The following is a 24,634-nucleotide window of genomic DNA, read 5'->3' on the forward strand; positions in this document are numbered from 1 at the left end:
TTTTACAAGCGTTAACAATGAGCGACAAGCAAACACCGTATTGTGCTCTACGCATATGAATAACGATATCTATACACCGCCGCCGGCATACCGACCTCGGATTAATACCAATAATTCAATTTGCATGCACGCAAAAAAGTTGCCGGGTGAAACTTCACCAAATCGAAGCATATTTTTGTTGTTAAATAAAAAGTCATTGCATTTTCATTCGTGGCGTTGTCGTTTGTTACCACATCGCGAAATTTGGTGATACATGCAGAAATATTTTATACGGCCAGGCTTTATCTTATCGAATGAGCGATTTCACACTCGTTCCGTTTCTCTTACAAATCGCGTGCATAAATCGTGAAGAATGAGCAAAGCGAGAATTGCAATCGGACACGGTGAAGAGCGTCCGCGGCCGGCTCGCGGGAGGTCGCGCGTCCCGGCCAATTCGGACGCATGAAATAGTGCCGCGAGACTCTCTTATCTAAAATAAACATCTGAGCGCCGGTGAAACATGTCTTCAATTATCATAAATCGGCGCTCACTGACAACGGCCGACGAAAGCCGCGCCCGCGCCGCTCGCGAGCTGTGCGCGCTTACATGCAAACAAATCAAAACGCTCGTATGTAAATGTACATGCAATTGATTAGACCTACTTCTGGCTTTTAAGCAATAATTTATGTAGGTGAAAGCTCAGTGATGACATTTGCCTGAATGTTTGATTATAACCAGCTACTGTTATTATTTCAATCAACTTTTACGATGAAGTTGTACTTTTCAAAATTCCTCGAGACATCAGTGTGGATCAGCCACTTTGGTTGGTTTTTCAGTAGAATATATTATTTTCATAAAACCCTTGATAGTAACTCACGATATCTGCACTAATTGCAGTGCTACGAAGTTCTACGAAAAACGTAGATCTTCGTAGCCGCTAATGAGTGTACATTAAAAAATAAACGTTAACTATTTACTAATTAAACATTAGTACGGGAAACTTTTAAACATGACGTAATGCGTTAATCAGTTAGTACAGTCACAGCGACCTACGGGAGCTATTAATTTAATTTCTGTTATCTTAATAGGTATAGTAATTCATGAGGATTATTTTTTGTTGCTTTTTTACAAGGCAATAAATGTTGTATACAGTATATTTCGTCTAATGTAAAACAGCCAATAATCGAACTCGAAGTTGCCTCACTTTCCTGCCAATTATATTTATTTGTTTCATGCTTAAGTAATACTACGAACACCATATTAATTCATAGTCTTGTGATTTCGTTATGCTATTGCGACGCGAAATTTCAGTGTAAATTAAGGATTAATAATTTGGACTTTTTTGCAGCAAATGTGACATCGTAATTCTACAAAATCAAAGTTTCGAATTCAAAATCAAAAATATAGAGCCATGTGTGATGTACCTAAATACGATAGAGCGGATTTAAAAAAAAAATCGTTGTCGAATATTTTAAATAAACTAAATAAAGAGGACAGACAGCGATTCAAGTTCTTTATTGAAGAAGTTCTTGTATTTTTCCATAGATGGCAGTGTTTGGGCCAAACGCAACTTTGTGCAAATAATTATAATTTTACGACGCCTCTGAAATTATAATAGCTTATATTTAATGTATTTAAACTATCGTAAATATATCTAATTAATTATGTTTACGTTATTCTTAATAAGTATTTGGCGCATAAATATTCAACAAAGTTATGTATCACGGATCAGATATATTTTCATAACATGATAATAGGAAAAATGTCAAACGTATAATGATTTGTGGCCTCTAATCATGATAAATGAGAATAATTGAATTAAATTACGAATTTAGATGTGTTATTTTGCTATTATGAAGCTTGATTTTACTATTTTACCAATATTACCACTACATACAATTACTTTTTAATTCATTGGTTTTGGTACAGTTAATTATCGATAGTATAAAAATTAAAATAGCTATCAGTGATTAAGTGGCTATAAATGTTAACAATTTTAGATTATACAACTTGAAAGTAGGTTTCTATCTTAAAATACCTTATTAGGTTTGAGTAAAGCGTGCAAGCTAGATGTCTGTAAAATAACTTTATCTAGGATTAGATATTTGCTAAGAAATATAAAGTGAACCTTGCAATAATGTAAATAACATTGCAAACTGCAACAAGTATGATAATTTTATTTGTATTTTGATTGCAAGGAAAATACCATGTGACAATTTGACAGTGTGTAACACCTAGAGCGAGAATGATAGTATGACAAGTTAGCGCGCGCATGGCGAGGTCGGGCTTACTCGCAGCGGCGCGCGCGCAGCTCACCAATCACGCCTGTCTCCCCTCCGCAGGGCCGGCGGCGCGCTGAAGGCGGCCAATGGCGCGCACGGGGCGGAGCTGGCCGAGCTCTCGGGGCTGCTGCACGCGGGGCTCGTGAAGCGCGAGCCCGAGGACCTCAGCCGTAAGGTGGTCGACGAGCCCGAGCCGCACGCGCTCAAGCCGCCGCGACACAAGGTGCGTCACACGTCCGCACGCCGCCGCCGCGCGCGCACGCACTCACACACTTACTGTACCGGTCACTCATGTATTATTTATCGCGGTTTTCGTACGATGCGCCGAGCACCGCGCTCGCGACGCACTAGCCGCGCCCGCCCGCGCCCAGACCGGCCGGCCAGTGTTGCCCGCCCAGTGCATGCCGACCTCGGTCAACATCAAGGACCTCTCATCTTTTTCGGGATTACACACATTGATTACCGTGAACGTGATACGATAGATCGACATTTGTGTACGTGAAGCTGTGAACTGTGCTTTGACGCGGCATGTACGCGTCGACGTTGCGGAGCGGACAATTGTCGTGGGAGAGCGCGTGTAACCGGCGCGTGTGTCCGCAGGTGGCGGTGGGAGAGCCCGGCGAAGCGGCCTCGCCGTCCCCGGTGCCCTCGCGCGCCTCCTCGGCCGGCTCGCTGCTGCCGGACGCGGCCATGTACGCCGCCCAGATGTTTGCGCCGCCAGGCACCCCCAGCCCCACCCCCTATGGCGAGCAGTACTCGCGCCAGCCCGCCACCTTCACTGGCGAGCCCTACTATAGAGAGTACTTCGTCGGGGAAGGCTATCAACAGAGGGCTGCACCTCCTTATGCTGATGCAGAGTCTGCCTCCGCTTCCGCTTTTAGTGATCGATATGCGACCCCTCGCTATCACAGCAAGAGTGTTATCGCCGCAGCTGGGCTTACAGTGGACCTGCCCTCTCCCGATAGCGGCATAGGAGCCGACGCAGTCACTCCAAGGGACCACGCATCTGCAGTTCAGCAGGTCTGTGCTACGACTCGGGCGCGGGCGGGCGGGCTGCCTAACACACCACAGTGACAAACACACACACTAAACACATATATATAGATGTATTTACAGATTACTGTGATATTATTATCGTAGGGCTCACTTATTCACTTAACAACATCCTCCAAGCATACTGTCTCTTGGCTTAACATAGAACATTAATACCATGCTATAAGGGAGATTTCTCTAACTTTCACTTGAACCTACCTAGGTACATTTATACATTTTCATGTAATAGCAACTTACATTTGTTCGTTATTGCAAGGAATGCCATCTTTCTTTGTCATAATTTGCACAATTGCAGAAGCCCACCCGCGCTCTACATTATTTTGTTGTCATTTCACGTGAATTATTTCCGTTTTTAATAAGATCACACATATTTTCATAACAATGAAAAATGTTAGTATCTTATTATGTTTTTTCATTTTTAACAAACATTGAACAAATCACTGGACGTTAAATAGAAAAAGAAACAATATTAATATCCAAACTAACGGTAATACCAGTCAGTCAACAGATCTAATAAGAATGTTAGCAGTCAGGCAGTCGATATAACAGATAACTATAATAGCTAAGTCCACTAATTGCTCGTGCGTCGATGTACAGACAATAGAGTCGACGCCACGCGAGACCTTCAAGCTACACAATTGCCGACACCTCGCATTTGACTTGAAATTTATGAGTTTACATATTAAAATAACAAATTGACATGACCGGCAATCTGGTTGAGCTAAGTGGTTTTGAAGGACTTAGTAGTTTCCAGGGCGTGGCGATCACGAGCATTGTAACTACCTACTTACTCGGCCGATCTAGATCAAACATTTATTATTTTGCCTTTTGTTAAGTCGACGGAAAAGAACGACTAGACTGGCATGAAATATTTCCAACTTGACACCTAACTACTGAACATTGTCCATTACTTGACCATCGACTTCAAACTTGAATACTACATTCCTCTAGAGCTGTATGCATTCTCTAAATAAATTACTTAATGCCTTATTCGTAATCAATATCCAAAGCTCCCATTTTCATGGAATAACAGTAATTAGTTTCAATGTTGTGAGCACAGGTAGTGACGATGACGTAATTACAATGATATTTTAATGTGTAACCATTATCATAAATTAGTCGCTAATTACACTTAATAAATGAGAGATTGCGACATTCAATGAATCCTTTACAACAGTTTTAATCAGAGATCAATCTCTACCAAAATTAAAATTCATTTGGTTATTTCGCTGAAGTATTTACATATGATCGTACCTTTCGTTTGGCTACGTTCTGTTTGAGGGTTTTTATGTCTAATAAGACGAGCAAATAAGAATCTGCTAAATTCCAATGTCAAGTAGAACGTTCGGAAAGAAACGGTTGTTTAGTCTTTGTAGCATAAGTTATTTAATTTTACCGTTAATTTGGATGTTGGTATGTTATTATACGATATAAATAAATGTCCTATTCTGTATGATCTTTACATGTCATTTAGTAAAATGTGTTATTGTCCGTGCAGTCGTTCGACTACACGGTGATATGCCAGCAGCCGGGCGTCGGTGAAGACGGGCGAGGAACGCCGTCAGCACACCACTCGCCTGCGCAAGCACCGCGCACCCGGCCCTGGCATGACTTCGGCAGGCAGAACGACGCCGACAAAATACAAATCGCCAAATTGTAAGTACCACCTAAATATTCACCAAAATAACACATAGATAAGCATCAGCCATGCTAACACGTGAATGCAATCTAAAAAAAAAACAGGAATGTAAAACTAATCTTATAAAGAAATACAACATTCATTAATTTCTAACTACAGTGTCACTTTTTATGCATAGAATCAAGACCAAGCGGTCGTATGATTCGCAGGATATATTAGCATTTTATTATTTTTGGCTAAAATTACTTCCATATTATCTAGTAAAATATGTAAAATCATTCAACATTAAATATGTATATGATATCAACTAATTTAGACGGTAAACTGTGGTAGATTCTCGTCCATATTTTAACATAGCTAAACTTGCTCATAATGAGGATCCGCGCCAAACTTAGATGTACATTTACGACAGATGCTTGCCCTTAATAGTATTAAAAAATCAAGCATTTATTTTGATATCAATACGAACTTTAAGAATGCGATATCTGTTAATGACAATCAAAATTACATATTTAAACAAAGAAATGTAATTCCTTAAAGATCTGAGCATTTATTTACTACAAATTGCTCATTTAGTGTATACTGAACACTACATAAGTTAACAACCTACTTTGAGTATAAATGTGATACGTAAACAAACAATTCGTTTCGATCAAACCATTTTTGTTTGAAAGATGTAAGTAATTTAGTGGTGTGAGTGGCTCAAGTGACAATATTGACTGAGCACTTCGCACCTCCCCACATGACTGTTATAATGTGGCCCTTTCTACGAAATGTAGACATTCTGTGGTCGCTACGAACACACGCAATGGCTACCAAACAATTTTATGACTTGTAAAACTACAATAATTCTAAATTCACGTCCTGTAAATATTCCTTCATTAATGCTTTTGCAAATAAAAAGAGATAATATGTGTATGTAGGTCTCAGTTTTATATACAGAAAAAAACATTTAAAGATTTTAAATTAAAAATACAGTCGATAGGCGAAACAAGTCTCGAGAAATAGTAAACACCCAATAAGTTTTGTGCTCTACATTGATCTTTCATTTTATTTCGTATAGGGTGAAGATATAACAAAATTATTAATCAAGCTTTGTAATGACCACATTATTTTACGTAATTGGAACATAGCTCCCGTGGACTTAATGCAAAATCAGACAGAATTGCAAAAAAGTAACATAAACCTTGTTTTATTTTTTACGAGTATTTTCTTTCACGTTGGAACATGGTTTTGCTTTTTTTAAGGACGATGTGTAAAATAAAGTAAAAAATCTTGCGGTTTGCGGTTTTTGAGTCTGCCAACACATATCTGTTTTAACTCTGTTAAGTGTTGAAAATTAATAAACAAATTGTGATAATTTAAAAACCGAAGGTAAACGCGAGATTCTTTTCAGTTTTGTATGCAGCGTAACATTAACATTCAGTGATAAGTTTCACTTATCAATAGATTAATATACTTACTAATTATTAATATAAATCTTTAAGTACAGCTTCAAGTAATAAAACCAATGTTTAAAAGAGCCCCATCAAAATATTTTTTATTTTCTTGTAATTAGCATACATTTCTTAAACTAAGTGCAAATAACTTAGATAGGTAAATAGCAATGGTCAAGTATTATTACACTTTTATTTACAATGGACAGTGAAATGGCAGTAAAATCAAATTCGACGTAAATACAAATCTTCAAGGAAATTGAAATGTACTAAGTATTAAATATGAGAGCAATTATTGAGCAAAGTATCGTCGTTGATCGCTCTTAGCTTGCTTTGCTAGATTCGTAAAACCGTAGCTGAGGTATTCAATCAAGTCGCCACGGCAACGCCGGCTGTAGTTCCACCTCGCGTTGTTAAATTGTTACCAGAATAGTTTTTTAAGAGGTGCTAACTTGCATTTCGTGATCTTTGTATACGACTCGTAAAAGCACGTGTGAATTGGTAATTTCCTAACCGACAAGTTCATTTACTTGAGGGGTTGACTCTTAATTGTTTTCTTCGGACATCTAAAATGTGTGTACAACTTGATTTTCATACATATAAAGATTTTTACTTTAAAAATAATAGTAATAGGTACTACCTATAACATACATATTTTTTCCTAACTAAATTTTTTTTAATGCACTCGAAGTATGTTTGTTATTCTGTCAAGCCCTGGAATAGATGTCTTTTCATTATAAATTTGTATGGGTGTGTTAAAAAGTTATCAAAGGAAGTACCTATCTGTAAGTGTTATTTACGCAAGTATTCGAATAAATTTATAATTCATACAATGACTAATTCAGTAAATTGATACATTTCATTACGATAACAGAATTATTTAGCATAAAATATTTTAACTTAACTGTCGAAACATCTTTGTTCATTTCAATTGTTCAATTACTTTGATTATAATTATTATCTGTTTATAGTACTATGTCAACATCTAAGTTGTTAATGATTTAAATGTGAAAATATTTTTTTTTGCTAAACCTTGTCTTGTTCGGTACAAATCGCTTTTATATTTTATTTTGTTTTGCTTGCATGGTTTGTTAATTGAGTAAAATAGCTCTACTTCATTGGTACTTACGTAATATATTTTCATATTAACATGTCTGAGTCAAAGGAACGGAACGAATGTAAGTATGCTAGAAATAATATTCTTTTACCTCGTAGCACGTTAAGTGTAACGCAAAACACAAATGTAATTTTACAACCATTTTATGACTTACCACTACGAAAAAATGCGCGCATTGCTTTAATTCTTAAAGTAACTTAATGGAAGTAGTATTATTAAGCGTATTCCCTTAATTCATAGTACATATTCAAAAATTGTCTCGGTAATTGATCGATTTAAGTAAAAAGAGAGACATCGAAACAAGTTACAAATGAAATCGTTGGTTCTTTCGGTCGCGGCGACGACGCGCGGCGGAAGCACTCGTCGACATGATAAGTGCTTTAGCATTATTATCTCGATAATTACTTGCTTGCATTTGGCCCAAATAGCGCGGTCGCTCCTACCGTCTTAAATTACCTTCGATGGCGATACGCCGCCCGATACAGCCCTCGCCACCACACACTCATTCCGACGCCCTCACTAATGTTTGCTCTATTACTTACCGAGCAGTTAACTACTTTACCTATACCCACCACTCAATGTATTAAACAACTCGAATTCTCAAACGCATAGTGGCTTAATCAAGTCATGTGTATATTTCATTATCACTTCAACGAGCAACTACTTCACGTATTTTATGTATCAGAGAATTAATTAATTAACTGATAAATAATACTGTAAATACTTTTTATGTTTATTTATAAAAATAAATGTTACCATTTAATGTTTGATAACGAGAATGCGCGCAATATTCTGAAGCAATTATTTAATGTAATTCACCGTTATTTTAATATGATTTTTTATATTACAAGTTCATTACGGGAGCTTATAAATGTAAAGAGCGATATCGCAGCAATGCTTCAGGATTGCGGTGTACACGCGATCCTAACATCTGTCCGCTTTAAGCCAAATGAATGTATACTTTAAACGAAATGCCTTTGGCTCTGTTCGCTTAACTGTTCGTTCAACTACTTTATCTGATCGCTTGAAAAACGTAATTCTTTTGTAGCAATATATTTGGGATGCTGCTTTGTTAGCTGCGAATCACGAGCAATTCTGACATAGTCCTGTCTAATTAGCACGTTTTACGTAGAGTTAATCAGTAGCGTACCACGGGTGCAATTCTTGCATTCCATATAAGTGTTTTGTAGGAAGGTTCCATGAATCGTTTGCGGGAATAGTAGCAGCAAATAATAACAGTTTGGCTGTGATGATAGGGTAGTGTCGCTGCGTGTGTCGGTTGTCAGCCGCAGCCGGCAATCAGCGCGGCGCCATTACGCGGGCTAAGCGTGCTCATTAAACGGGCTGCCGTGATGCGCCACCAGCGCGGCCAGCGCTCCTCCTAGCGTGCTAAGCGCCTCTATCTCCTCCACGATCTCCTCCACGCCGCCCTTCCACTATTAAAAGATAAACATCTTTTAATTTCAATCATGTAACAAATAAACCTTCTTCACTCTCCTGCGCCAACGAACTAAATTACATCTTTAGTCGTTGGCGATTTCGGTTAAAACAATAAAAAAAATATGTCGTAGTCATTGCAAGTAGCTTTAAGAGCGTCTCGTTCGAGTTTTTCATTGGCGCTTTTCATCTCGAATGTACAATGGTGCTTTACCATTCAATCCTAAAATGATATGCTCCTATGATGTGAACAATAGGAATAGATTTATGATATGGAATATTAAAATGGAAAATATTAGGTACAATTAGAGATAGGGCTCAGGTGCTATTGAGTTTTTCCAGGATTGAAGAGCTCGCAGTTAGCGAAAAAGAATTCTCGAGTACAATAAATGGTGTTTTTGCGGCGAGTGTATATGGTTATAGAGGGTTCGTATTTATGCGCATATAATTTGGGCCGCAGCGCTCGGTGTCTCTGCGGGACGTTCGTCTCTCCATCTCTTATCGCGGCATGCGTTTTTATTGCGAGCACTTTGTTGTCGTTGCGTTCCAAGACTTTTTGCGCACTCATCAATTTCCGCGCCTCGCCGATTGATTTATTCATGAAAGGCACGGCTCTTGTCTCTACTCAGGAAGTGCCGTTTTTTGAACGCTTCGCCGCTGAAATTTGTAATGAAGCTCATTCGAAAACAATGTGTTATTTATTATTGAATACAAAGAACTCATGTACCCTCACAGAGCACAGCTGGCATCTATGTGTTGATATTGTTATTCACATTGTCTTTTAAACTTTCCTTATTGCAAAATTATATATAATCTTTCTAGTGGTACGAACAGTCCATCAACTCAAAGTAAACAAAGGATAAGGGTAGTTGAAATGACAATACAAAGCAACATTGCAAATGTAAATTGTGTTCGGAATCACTTAGAGAGCATCAGATAGGCGAGCGCCGCCGCGACCGATCCGTCAATGTCGGCCCGCGTTTGCATTACACGGCTTTTATCTTCACAAGCTCGACTCAAATCGCAAACATCAGCGGGGCTGTTTACCAAATTGTTTTCAATAAGCTTAAGTAATGGTGTAACCGTAGAACTAAATCGATGCAAACTGCTCTATCCGCATTCCTTGTACAGATTTAAAGGATTAAATGTTTCATAACGATTTATTACTTTTTATCATGTTACATAATTTAAGTCGGAGCCACAATGGCCCGAGTGGATAATGACTAGTTAGTTTGGTGGTGTAGTTTAGCGTTCGGCGAGAGTGTCGAGCGTGGGCCGCGTCGAGATCAGCGGCGTGACAAGCGCGAGGCGCGGGCGCGGGACGAGTGGCGTGCGACTCACGCACTCGGTGTCGCTAACGAGCCGCGGCACGCGATCACCGCTAAATTAGCGGGGTTTTCCTTCCGTCGGGCCAGCACTCAGGAAATCGCGAGAAAACACAGTTTTTCATTGCGTACTACGAACTGGATCTCCGCGCCTTTATGTAACGACGCCGCTGACAAGCTGTACCGGCGCGCAATTAAGATTTCCACTTTTTGCACACTTTTATTGCTTTACTTCATGGAAACTTTATTGTCGAGAACGTGTATCCGTAGATAACTATCTCAAAGAAGAAATCGCACTTTTTCTAAATGTTACAGAAACCAGCTTTTATTGTGCATTTTATATGCCAACAAACATTAAGACAAGTCGCCTACTGCGCTACTCCGTAATACGCAAGTTTTTGTGTGTTATCTTAAATCTGGAATTCACAGGTGTCACTCATGTCACGGTGTCTCGATTGTTATAAAACCACTTATTTTTGTACGTGCCAGGTTTTCCCCGTACGGGTTCAAGTACCACCTGGAGACGGCCAGCAGCAGTTCGCAGAGACGTGAAGATGACCGGATCACATACATCAACAAGGGCCAGTTTTACGGCATCACGCTCGAGTACATCCACGACCCTGATAAACCACTCAAGAATCAAACAGTGAAGGTAAGTCTATAAGTAGGATTGTCTGAATACAACACATTTAAGTTAAAACGTCGATGAAATTATGGACGTTAACGGTTAAGTGACCGGATGTTTACTTGTATTGGACCTTAGAAAGCGGCGGCAGTGGTCACTAAATGTACGGGGAATCGTAAAACACGGCCGCGCCTTGCCACGGACGTCCCCGCGCCGCGCGCGCGCTGATGAACATCTCTATTTATACCGCTGAAATAACATTTACTGAATATCCCATTCAAAACAAAAGATCTTTATCCACAGCGTACTTTTTTTACCAAAACTAGTAAATATCGTGGTAAAACACATTTCCCACATAACTCTTCAAAAAGCCCCGCAAAACATCTCTTTATTTACATCTTTTTTAGAATTACATAAAACACACAATGATACATTATTTTTGATATCCGAAATCATTTTAACGAAAATCTAGTTTTGCAATTATTATGAGTCGTAGCTAGTTACTTAGTAGTCAATTCACAATTGTGAGCAATGGGAGTCGCGCCTCGACAGTCTCGAGTTCTCGACCGCAGGCATCTCGCCTCGGTTACAACCTGCACCACCTCACTCCTGCTCACCTTCAAGTATTCACTTTCATCGTATTTTTACTCGGCTACTGGAATTACAGTAGCACTTGCTTTGGAGCACTCAATAAGTTTTGTTTTAGCTATTTGATTAAATCTACAAGTAGATAAAGATAAACACGGATCGAAAAGGTTTTTATACGTAAGATATTATTACGCTACGTAGTACCATAGTACAAAATCATTCGCATAGTTTCTAACTAGATTCATGTAATATACTTTTTAATTAAATACCGTTCGTGATCATCCCATTGTTGTCATAGGCAGGTTATATTAGTATATAGTCTAAATGCAATGTTATAATGATACAATGACGTGACTAAGTCAACCATTTAACTCGTGAGAAATTCTGTGCAGACAAAAGATTAACCACAACGATTATATTATCCACGTGGGTATCGTGTCGGCGTGGAAATCGGAAATCCCATCATTATTGTTGCCTGACACTTCCCTGGAAAACATGATGATGAATTGTACTTACCGAGAGAAGGTTGACACAATAAAATTACACCATAATACACATTAACCGTGTAATCTTGATAAACCAGAAAATCCACATTTGGTAATCTGGTTAATCTGGTTTAGATAATTGAAGTTAGTTTTTTCTATTGTTTTGAATTTGATTTTATTGTTCGCTATAATGTAGTTCAGTATATATATTACGATATGTTACTCACAGTACCGTAAGAAATGCTGCTATTGAACGGATCATTGCCGTGTAGCTTTTATTTGATATTTCGATGTTTAATTTACCTTTTTGACAGCGCCTTACATACTTAAACACGTTTTATCTGTATTCAATAGGCTTAGATCGGAATAATCAGAGATACAATGCGACATACGTTTGAAGTTATTATTAAGGCAGTAAGTGGGCCGCAAGTCCGGCGGCTCGGCGCGGCGGCGGCGCGGCGCGGCGTTCGCCGTATCGCATTCAATACGGACTCAGATAGGTGTACAGAGCTTATCTCGCCGCAATCGAGTCCGCATTGTATAGCCGCGCCCGATAATTAAGACGACGCTTTTGACATTCGCCATATAGGAATACAATGACCGCCCCGGGAGTCCGTGCCTCCGCTCGGATAATATCGCTCCCTTTAAACAATAACCATACTGCATTATGATAAAACAATTTCAATGCGGCAAACATCGTGTTTTCTTAACGAGAATTCTTTTATGTGGCCAAAAAGAAAACAAAGTTTCAATATAAGCTTATGTAGGTTTGTACAGACCAGACACGATTCATGTCAGTTAAATTGCTTAGAGAAATTTGTGTGAAATCTTCCTTTAACATACCTACAGCATTTTACTATAATTTTGAGTTTCATGGCGTATTTTATACAAACAAAGAATATTTAATGGTTACATTTAAATCAAGCGAGCACAAAATTGATAACCATGCCTACACTATATCTACGAAACAATTTTATCGTGTTATCAACCATAACTAAAAGTTGAATCCACACGCGATGCGAATTGAATCCGTTTTGCGTGCCAAAAAGCGGTTAAGAGATTGTAAGAAAATTTAGTAAACAGAGAGATTTGGCCTGCGAATGGGGTGTGCGTGGCGGGATTGTAATTACGGCTGGCACGCCCCTGTTTCGGCGGAGCTTTGGCTTCGGCCACGATACCATCGCCTCCGTGGCTTTCCACGGCCAACACACGAATTCCAGATCCTGCACCTAATTAAACACTCTACAAAATACTCGACTGACATTACCTGCTTGTATACCTTTTGGGTGTGTTCACACGCCACGAAACTTGCATATAAATATGTTATGACAAATTATCTTTTAAAATGTTATCTTAAGAAGTTAGATGAGTTGAATAGATTGAAATGTTGTTCCGTAAAAATAGTTTAGATGCAAAAAAATAATATGAAAGGAGCTCAATCAATCACATCACACAGTGGCAATTAATCATCTCGAGTAACGCAGAGAGCTTGTTGGTTATTCTGCATCAGTGCAAGGGTTACACGTCGCCCTAGTATCCTACTTGCATATTTGTTTAGTAGCAAATTTTACATACAAAAAAAATTATTATTATTTAAATTCTTATTTCTACGTTCTGTCATCTTAAATACTGCTTGTAAATTCATCAATTTTATTTAGCTCCTATATTTGTACAGATTTTATTAATTATGTCACCCAAAACAGTGTTCCAAAACAGTTAAAAAATATTTTCTTAGTATCAATGTAATTTACGGATATGGAAACAAGGCATGAAACAAATAAAAATAATATATTACATAACTTAACATTACAATACATAGATTTTTTTTGTGATCGGTTTTGAGATCTACAGATCCCTATTTTCAAAATCGAAATCTAACAAGAATGCTTACAAACTATTCATTTATTTAAATTGAAACGCAATTAATTTTAACATGCCCTTTATGGAGTTATAGAATATGTTAAGTCAGCTCTATAATTAAAGTTCAATAAAAGTATAATTAACGAGCCGATGTGATGCATACTGTTCAAGCCGCTACTAATAAACTTCCGCTCGATCTGCTTATTGTGAACTACGATTAAGCCATGTCTTGCGTGTCCAAAGCGCTTCTACTCATTCAGAGCATTTTTTACTGGAGTTTTTATCGGCGCACTGACATCATTGTGTTCACTTTCGTAGCAACGGAAACTCGCGTAACGAGACACGTCGTTGTTTATTTTCTTTTTATAATATTTTGCGACTTTAATGATTGCTCCCGTTTGCCTTTTTAAGGCAATCGTTAATGATGCCTTTTACACTGAACATATTACGCTTGATGAGGGATTATAACGGTTCACATTCTGACTGCGCGGTTCCTGCCGGCGCGCACCTTTCGGCCGACTGCATCGACACAGACGAGTGAAGGGCTGTCATACGAGACAGACACAATATTTCTCACAGGAGGCACTCGGCTGTAATGAAATTTACGAACTCAACTTCACGAAAACGGTTTCACAATGTTCGGATAAAAAATATGCAGAAATTTGCATGCGCTCCGTTGATAGTTGCAACTTGCCAATCATGGCTGCAATCAATCACGTGTTGAGATGTCTCAATTTAGCTTGCACCCTCATCTTACGTTTTGGCGATGCGAAGCGCACCCCGCGCCGCCGCTCTCAGCCCTGTCGAATCAGAAAAACGTTAATGATTATAAATTGCAGAATTATACAGAAAGCTCTTGGTAACGGTATTCCTTTAAACTTTTTTATATTTTTTACTTGCAATAGACATTATTTATACATTAAATTTATCCATTTTTTATCACAAATAATGTAGAAGTGCTTAGCGATGCTCGTAGTAACTGAGAACAGTTATTTCTGTATAAATTACCGTAATGTAGGTTGACGAGGGAGCCTCACGTTACCTTTGCACCTAACAATTACTTGCTTAGCTATTTTTGTATCAGTTTTTCTTGTTCCTTAACTTGTTTTACAGTGTAACTAAATTGCTCCAGCCAGAAACTGTTCTCTTCGTCAACAGATAACAAAAAAAATATTCGGTTGAAGAAAAGTTAGGTATATCAATTATAAAGTATAGGTATTTATTAATTATGGCAAACGTGCTGTTGATTTGTGGGAGGAATGTTTCATCAAACCCATCTGAGCTGTTCATATATTCCTGATACCAGTATGGTTATTTATCAGCAGAGCTGTCTCTTCTCAACATAATGTACTTTTTTTGCGATTCGTTATTTTTTAAGAGTAATTTATGGGATTTTAATGTACCTAATTGCTTTTTTCGCCTTTTTTGTTCTTTGTACTAATAAAAATTTCGGTAATACCATTTTGAGAAAAAATGATAATTGCGTTGTCTGGAAATGAACAGTCCCGTTAACCTCAGAAATTCAATTACTATCTACGATATGCATGGGGCATCCAGAGCTGCATTCTTTAATTTACTTATTCAATAAGCAGATTATGATAGAAAGGAGTTTAATTTATTTAAAGGTTTCGCTGCACTGTTTCAGTCGGTTGACTGGTCACCACGTGGTCACTATGGGTGTGCTATGAACGTGTTGCTTTAATCATAATCGAGTGCACATGTGGATATATAATTACACATATTTAGTATCCGAGTAAACAATAAAAAACAAGGCATGTTCTCGCGGTCCGGCCACTGTGCGCGCGCCGCTCGACCGAGCGTGAATTTTCCACGTTCGGTTTCAGGTTCGCGTAACGCCACTCGATAACTATTACACTTTCGAAACATTACGTATTATTCGGTAATATATACGTAACGGCTGAAACTACATAACTAGTCGTAATTAGTCCTGTAACATTTTTTTACATTCATAATAGAGCACTTTCTTTGAAATGGATGTACGCATGAACGTTTTTAGTTATGTAGACTTTATTGACTTATTATTTTTAGTTAACGTTTCAGAGCACAAGCTTAAAATTAAGTGAACGGGTACCTACTTACTCTTATTAATTGTAGATACATCGCAATAGCTTGTTTCGAAGGCTTACGTATCAGCGAAGTTAGTCGTAAGTAGTATTACACAATCCGGGGTACGTCATTGTTCCAATATTGGTACTGTCACAGCACGAACGTATTTAGCGTCAATCCTCGATACCATCGCCGGCTGACAACCGCCCGTAATCAGCGACATTAGGGTGACATAAGAAACGATTGCGTAACGCCAAGTGACTCAAAGCTTAAAGCCCCGCAATCGGCAACAATACTTTATTTACAACACTAAAATGCGTAAAAAAAAAACCACTTTTTTGCAATTAAGATAAAATCTGTACGTGGCACTGTCGAATAATATCGGTGCAGCTTTTGTGCTTTATCTGAAATTAATTATTCGAGTGTTTGTAAACAGATAAAAACATATTGCACATGTATTCAAGCAATGATTCAGTAGAGACGAGTCGCCTGTGCTGGTAATGTAGGTGATTGAAAGCTGTGCTCACCGGCTCGCGGTAGGTACCGCATCTTAAGCCGCATCACGCCCTGCACATTACAATCTGACATTTCCTTTCGACATTTAAGCAGATTAGTGTTACAACGCGGCTTCGGATGTTAATCTGACGCTCGACGTGTCGCGGGAATTGCTCCGATTTAATCGAGATTTAGCGGTCACCGGGCACTGCGCAACGCGACTATTAAAGCTATCAATTCATGCTGTAACCATGTATTTGCAACAGCTACTTCTATTACGCTGCAAAACTAAATACCTGGTTCGACTAGGAGTAGTTTGATCTGTCTCTGTCATTACGTCAGTACCCATATTGGTTTTATGGATAAACAATTCTCACGCGATCAGGATAATATCACGTTTACGTTAAAATATAGCAGTTAATCCAGACTTACGTGCTTAATATTCAATTATAGTAGGTGGCTGTAAGTGCAGCGGATGCGCAAGAACACCAGGTAATTTGTCCGCCGGCGGAAGCTGCACATCTTTAGCAATCTCCCGTAGCTCGCGGCGCGCGGCGTGCTGCGGACGCCCGGCGTGCCCTAGACGCACGCACTACACGATGCGCTGCTTAATATGCTCATGCCCATAGACTTGAAACATTTTCAATACATGTTACAACACTTCATTTAAATATACTTGAGCCTTCCTACATCGCCTATCTGAGTAATAACATCCACATCTCCACATTTCGATTCCGAGGCAGGGCATAAAGGCTCCATGAATGTTTTGCTAGTTAGCGCCTACGAAGACCTGTTTGAATAAAAGACCGAAGAAAGGAAATACGTATACTGTTATCGCTTTGTTTACGGGACAAAAATGGTCATTGATATATTTCACCTGATGTGAAATAAATACCGACACGTAGGCAACTGCGCGGCAGTTACACCCACAGTTTCGCTCAGAATTTATGTCGAAACCGACATTCACTGCGGAGAACATTCACAGCAAATAACCTAGGCGTTAAAACAACTAGCACAGACAACTAGCGCACTTAACAAACAGACGTATCCGTATCAGATATAGCCTATCGAGACGGCAGGACATTACTTCTGCGCTATCGATAAAGCTCAACGGTGAGCGAAATAGTTTTGCCACGCAGTGAACATAAATAATTGTCATAAAATAGATAGGAGCTGATGGATGGGCGCCGCGCCCGGCCCGCTGCCTAACGAGGAAGCAGTTGTGACGAGCAAAAAGCCCACTACTCCCTGACTCGTGTTTTCTGCATGATTACACACCCACTCCAATTTACCTATCGAATGCGCGTTTACATTATTTAACGGATGATGCGTCATAACGAATATGCTGCACGTGATGGACATGACACAACGTTCCGCTGATTAGAGATGTGCGCTACTGGTGCGTTCACTATACGTAACTCAAGATTGAATCTGAAGTAATTGTTACATTAACGATGCTATTAACTTACAATTTATGGGTAGTAACAATAAGACAGGTGTGTACCCACTCACTCACTCACTGTTTGTAATGTACGTCTTGTAGACTTACTGACAACAGTAACGGCATCAATGAGATATAGACATCGATATAGAAATAAAGTGAATACATGTTCGGGCGCTATACTTAATTAGATCATTTATCTCTGTGCCACGCGGCTGGGTACCATTGTGGTTTCATAAGATGAACAGTATATTATTGAAATAAATCATTCAATTTATAGGGAGAACTCGTAGTTTAACCAAAACGTCTACAATTAGACTTCAATTACTGTTATACCTACAATAGATTCGTGCTAAGTTTCGAAACGTCCTGTTGTGACCGCTAGACAATTTATATGGATTTTATCAACATCCTATCCAATTAATCAAGTGTGTGTTTATATACTATCATACTTCAACGACCGCTAGTATAATGTTTGCGTCCACTATCATTAGCTATGGTCGCCGTCTTGCTAGAAGCGATCGCTGGCTTTAGTATTTATTGAAACATTCATGCTTTTTATAAGTGCCCATAAATTTTGGACAAGCTCAAATTACCTACTTTACCAAGCCATATTTCTTAACGTTCGATCTTAGGTCTACACAAAAATAAATGTTATTGTGCAAATTAAAATAAAAAAAACTGATATTTAAAGAAAAAGCGTAAGTCTTTATGTTTAATGTCCAAGAGCTGTCATATCATGTAAATTTTATATAGGTACGTTGCGTATTTCTATGTGTTATAAATATGCAATCGGTTATTTATTCAAATAGAATGACGAAATGAATGCAGAGTGGTTGTCGGAGCGTAATCGCATCGGCGAGCGACACATGGGCACTACAGTCCCCGGGCGTGTGTGACACACGCCGCGAGAGAAAGCGTGCTTAATCAGATAACTCAGATTGTCAACCGCGCTCCTGAAATCGGGTCGAATGTCGATACACTCGATTAATTAATTGACGGTCCGAAAAGTTGGAAATAACTGGTCCACGAAGCCAAAACCGTAGACGCTCTTGTGAAACTGCACGATGCTTTACATACAAATAAACGGTAATACTACATCATTATCTTAGTGCGATACTCTGAATCGATCAACTTAAAGATTGCAAACAATAATTAACGGTTTAAAAGTAACATGAAAATAATAATTACACCTGGTGTTCAGAGAAAATTCTTTAAAAAATCTTTAAGAAATAAATAAAAATATTTTTTTTATGTAATCCCACTCTACTACTAACTAACTACTACTACTATCCCACTATCATTTTAAACATCACTCAAATAATGTTCACCTAATTTTGGACATCTTATCTTGCGATACATATAGTATAATCAATATGTAGTACAGCTACGACTTCGACAGTATACGGAGCTGTCATTCCGTATTAAAAATCCAATTAACGAGTGAAACAAGCGTGTTGCGCCCACGCAATGATCTAAAACACAGGAGATCGTACCTCGAAGAAGGAAGTAAAGAAAGTACCATTTTAATAAAATCACATTCCACATTTAACCATTTGTCTAAATGCCAATCAAAAACCCAAGAAGCATTTCTCAAAAATTACTAGCTATAGGTGTTGTAATCGTTTGCATTAGAAATTCCATAAAATGGGATTTTATAATTAAAACAGAAATAGGTACTTTCGCTTAACACTTACTGAAAAGGTTAAGCATCCAGCTTTTTATTACCTAACCCATAGAAATTAATTGTCATCATTAAAACAGTAATACTTAAAGTGTGTTGAACCTTGATAAACGATATTAAAACTTATTGACACAATATAATATAAAAGGTAGGTTTATATTTTTTTTGTCTCCCCCACAATCATAATCAATTCTAGGGCATGAATAATAGTAGAAAATGTAGAGTTAAAATAAAAAGTGTGAAAACCTAAAATATTGAAAGGTATATAAAAGAATTTTACTAAATACAATAACAACGTGTTCTCGTACACGATTGTGAACATTTAATTCAAAATAAATAAATGCAAGTTATCTTATTGTGTACCGTGTAACATATCTCTACATTCCAATCCCACGGAAATTCTTAAATACAGTAAATTAACATACAAGCAGCGATTAGTTAAATCTTAATACAATACTTGTTGTTATTTCGCAATGAGCTCCAGAAACTTGTACATAATGTCAAATTAAAGTCGTTAATGAAATCAAAATAAAGCCTGTCTCTGATAAATTGTGCGGTAAGTCAAACAATTATGATTGCCAGTTATTACAATGTATCTTTGTCATGCAACAATAGGCAACATTGTTCAGTACCAATTGCAACCAGAAAATAGGCACTAAATTACGTAAACCGTTACCAGTTAGACTCTAAATTAGTTAGCAAGTGTTTATGAATCATTAGTTCCAATACAATAAACAAAACTGGGCAGTTAAGTCAGCGATTATCTACAGCAAATAAATACACCGGCAACAGAGAACAATAAAAATGGAATAGTTCAATAAAATGTAAAATTTGAAACATGGATATAATTTAACTGCTGTTTGGGTATTACTGTCGCCTCGCGGTGATATTAGGTTAACTGCTAACATTTCGTGAAATGCTTATGGGCGCGGGAAATTATAATAAAGTAGTAAATGTATATATTTATTTATTATAAGCGATGAGACGGTTAGTAGAGGCGGTGTTAACCGTTACAATTTTATACATGGGCTATCTATTAGTATGCACGGTTCCGTTGGGTTTACGCGTCGCGCGCCCGATCTGCGGAGAAAGCCCGTGTCCCGCTTATAGACTCGCTGAACTATTCGCCGACACAAATTACTCGTAAATTCATCGATTTACAGTAAAATAGTGTTTTTATTACCCCTAGCCAACACTGTAACCGAGGGTCCTTGCTGTATTTAATTGCAATCCAAGCGTAATTGCCGTATGCAGACGCCGAATACTTCATCTCATTTAGCTTATCTTTTCCTATGCATATTCATGATCCGATAATAACGTTGAAGTCACAGTTAAGTTGTAAATAGTTATTTGAGCTACGGACGGTTATAGAGTCACTTCTTTAAGCGCTGTAACTGACCGACAGGAAGGGTGCGTCAATTATTTACAGACTACACAGTAGCCAATCGATGAAATTCATTTACATTTATTTTTCACCTGGTAACTAGTTTTTACACTCAAATTACAACAGTTTTGTTAGATCTTCCCGTCACTGTAGTATAATGTGTTGTTTAATACAAATGTTAAGGGGGCGTTCGTTTTAGAATAAGGAGGAAAGAAGGAGCAGGCGCGGTTGGGCATGATGTCTCGCCGCGCCGATCCATCAATCCGCGGCGACGATCGGAGGTGCTTTCTCGTCGTTAGCCCTATAAGGCACGGTCGGTACCACGCCTCGCGCAAACCACTTCTTTTTCACTTCATTTTCTAACGCGTCGATAGAAATCGTCTTAACAGCATATTTAACTTTTTCATTGAAACGGAAACGGTCGAAAGGTTTCACGTTACTTTTGAGAACATTAAATGCGTATGAAATTAAGATGCCCGCCGTAACGACGTAATCGCACTCGTTTAACGTAATCGCTAAGAAATGCACGCCGGTAATCGCGTTTTGCGTATTCGCGAAATGCTTACGGCGCTTCGTCTGTACTTTCGCCATTAAAAGTTGGCAATAAATAAAGTAGAGGCATAGCAGCTCGATGTCAGGTGTTTCTAATGACCACCCTCCGTGCTAATTTATATGCCGTCTTATTTACAGTGCATAACTACTTATTTAAACACTATTCGATTTATGTTGTAACTTTGAGACCAATTTATATATCTGTAACCTTAATTTTTCTATTTGTTTCAGAGCGTAGTAATGTTAATGTTCAGGGAAGAAAAGTCTCCTGAAGATGAAATCAAAGCATGGCAGTTCTGGCACGGTAGGCAGCACTCCGTTAAACAAAGGATACTAGATGCCGGTAAGTACTTTATAGTTTTTAGATGAGCAATATCATACTATAATCACCGGCGGAATTAATCTTGCGTGAGTTGTGATGAGTGACTGTTTATGTAATTATTTAACTAAGATGATAATTTGAAACACAATGACTGTGAAGTTTTTGCTAAGTATACACTGGATAGTAGCGCATACAAGAGTTTAAGACACGATAGCTGTGCAAAAACAGAGTCGTGCTCGAGGCGACACAGAAACATGGCGGAGAGGTTGCGTGCGGCGGCGGGCGGCGGGCGGCGCGGCGGCGGCAGGCGCCCGCTCGGCACGCAGGACCTAATTACCGTGCTGCGGGCAGATACCGCGGAGACGCACCCGCGCACCCGCCGCACCACCATTATATCTCGTTAGGACATTTGCATAAATAACGCGCAGGACGGCCGCGGCCCACACCGACCGGAGAACCTATCAATCGCGGAGACTAAAAATAAACACCTCTGGCGCCGCGGCCGCCTAGCCGCACCGCGCCCGACGCGCCCGACGCGCGACACCCTGCTCTGAGCTTTATATTATATTACGCTACTTGTAATGACACATTCCGACATTATCCAGATTATAGATATAAAACTAAATGTGAGTTTCCCCGACACAGGCAAATGAAACTATGTAATAAAGATATCTGACACGATGAGCTCTATAAGACCGAGTAACAGGAAATCGTTAAAATTCGTGAGAAATCTCTTATATCCAACGACACCGTAGAAACACCTGCCTATATCGTCGGTTTATGGTTTTAAACGTATACAGATATGTACAGTTTAGCTACATTAGGCTACGCGTGTCGAATGTCCACAAAAAGGATAGGAAATATAAGCAATTTTACAATATAGTCGCGCGCGGACATAATTACAGCGATGATATCGGGGAGCGCGCTCATTAGCATGTTAATTGCGCGATGGGCCTCGTCTTGCGCTCGCGCAACTCTTGCTGCCCCGCTCTAGCTTAGGAAACGTGCTCACTACTTTGTTTTGATACATTTTTTGTATGGCAATTATAAACTCTTGGTTGGAAATATTATTAGGTATCTACCTATTAAATTAGAGTGGGTTAAATAAATATGAAATATTGTTTTCAAAATAAATGTCGGTAAATTACAAAATGAATCAAAGGTATGCAAACATAACTCATTTTATAGATATACCTTAACCGATTAGTTAGGGAGTTACGTCATCAACGCTTACTTATTAATCGCTCGACTCGAAGTAAACAGCGCTGATATATGACACTTTACACATTCTAACATTACTTAAGTGAGGCCTGTAGCATTTGTAATGAGTGACGCCGCGGCCACAAGCACTGCCTATAAATTAAATCTCAAGGAAAATAAAAACATGGAAGCCATTAATTCGCGCGGTCGAGCCAAGTTTAATGTCAAGGTTTTTTAGCTTATCTCGATGTTAGTTAAGTTTTATTTTTTCATTTGTTGACGTTATTACATAGAATGAATTAATGTCTAAACACAAAGGAATTTTGTATTTTATCTCTCAAAGTTCATGTATTTGTTTTTAGTTTTATTGCTTTATAGTCTCAGGTTTCGTTAGTCGCTATAAGTTTTAGCAGCAACAGAGTTACTAAATTATTAAACTGTAAACAGGAAGTTGTTCCTTAATAGGATTTTAGTGTGATTATTCAAAACTATTTAACTATTTCGTAGGTAGCTAAATTACTTTAACGTAGACTCTACACAGTGCCTCTACCAGTCTATAAAAACTGATCGTGTTGAAAAACATATTTATACGAAAATAATTATAATGCAAATAAGGATTTACCTGTTCATGTATAAGTGAATATATTTAAAAACTGTTATTCAACATCTTAATTAGAAGAACAAATATCGCAGTGGCAACCCTCGTGTCACACGGAGTTTGTTATCAGAAGCTATGAGAATAAAGTACGGTTTCTTAATAGGTGTCGTAAGCAGTTATGACCTGCATTAAGGGTAGATTGTGGTAGTGCACCATGAATGTATGCGTCGAACTTGGAAGCCGCGTCAAGGGCGACACCGGACACCTGTGCGCAGGCGTGTGAAAGCGCGGCGGGGCGAGGGGTGGCGGGGGTCGCAACGCACTGCGCGCCCGCACAATGCCTTCTCCGATTACCTACGTGTCTTCGTATATCGCGTGTCCACGTTCAGCACAGCTTCTTTGCCTCCACACTTATTTCTTATGACAGTTTTCTTGTATACCACGCCTCACTGATTCCACGGATAACTCCAATAAGTTTTTGTTTTGACGATATTAAGGAATATCCGTTTGTAATTTTATACATCGATAGTCATAACATAACAGACTCATGATAAAAATTAACATTTTAAATCGTCCTTGATTATTCGTCTGGATATTGATGTACACTGTAAAGCTTAAGATAAATATTAAAACTCTATAATTTGGAACTTCTATAATTTGATTATTTAAATCAATATTATAATGAAACTACAAGCGTTGCTATGCAACAATAATTTCACTTAGCGTTAGAACTATTCTTAGTTAGAAAACCTCAATTACATCACTCTTCAGAAATTGGAGTCCTTTTGTTTCAACAAATCTGTTTACATAGGAAGTTCTCGCGTAGGCGGATTTATTAGCACATAGCAGGATGTTGCGTGGACTCGTAAATTTGTAAGAGGCTGTTAAAACAATAAGGTTGTCGGAGGGCGGCGTCCCCCGGCGGCTCATAAACACGTCAGCGACGACGTCGCCCGCGCCCGCACAGATCGCCCGAGCGCGCCCGATAACCACCCGCCCACGCGCCGCTCCGCACGCCGCCAGACACGCGGACACGCGCAGCGACAGACAGACACCCGCGCAAAC

At 38.8% G+C, this 24,634-nt stretch overlaps 1 protein-coding gene across 4 annotated transcripts in view; it reads left to right on the forward strand.

Moving 5' to 3' along the window:
• LOC113496334 (protein grainyhead) overlaps positions 1–24,634 on the forward strand; it is a 91,511-nt gene that overhangs the window by 58,640 nt on the left and 8,237 nt on the right. For 3 of the 4 annotated variants that reach the window (XM_026875499.1, XM_026875498.1, XM_026875500.1), the window contains 5 exons: positions 2,322–2,484; positions 2,862–3,281; positions 4,813–4,970; positions 10,758–10,920; positions 21,681–21,792. In XM_026875499.1, the coding sequence (XP_026731300.1) occupies positions 2,322–2,484; positions 2,862–3,281; positions 4,813–4,970; positions 10,758–10,920; positions 21,681–21,792 (1,016 nt within the window). The remainder of the gene's footprint in view (positions 1–2,321; positions 2,485–2,861; positions 3,282–4,812; positions 4,971–10,757; positions 10,921–21,680; positions 21,793–24,634) is intronic. The other variant, XM_026875501.1, reaches the window with a different exon arrangement.

The sequence above is a fragment of the Trichoplusia ni genome, chromosome 8 (assembly GCF_003590095.1).
Source record: "Trichoplusia ni isolate ovarian cell line Hi5 chromosome 8, tn1, whole genome shotgun sequence".
NCBI classification, from domain to species: Eukaryota; Metazoa; Arthropoda; class Insecta; order Lepidoptera; family Noctuidae; genus Trichoplusia; species Trichoplusia ni.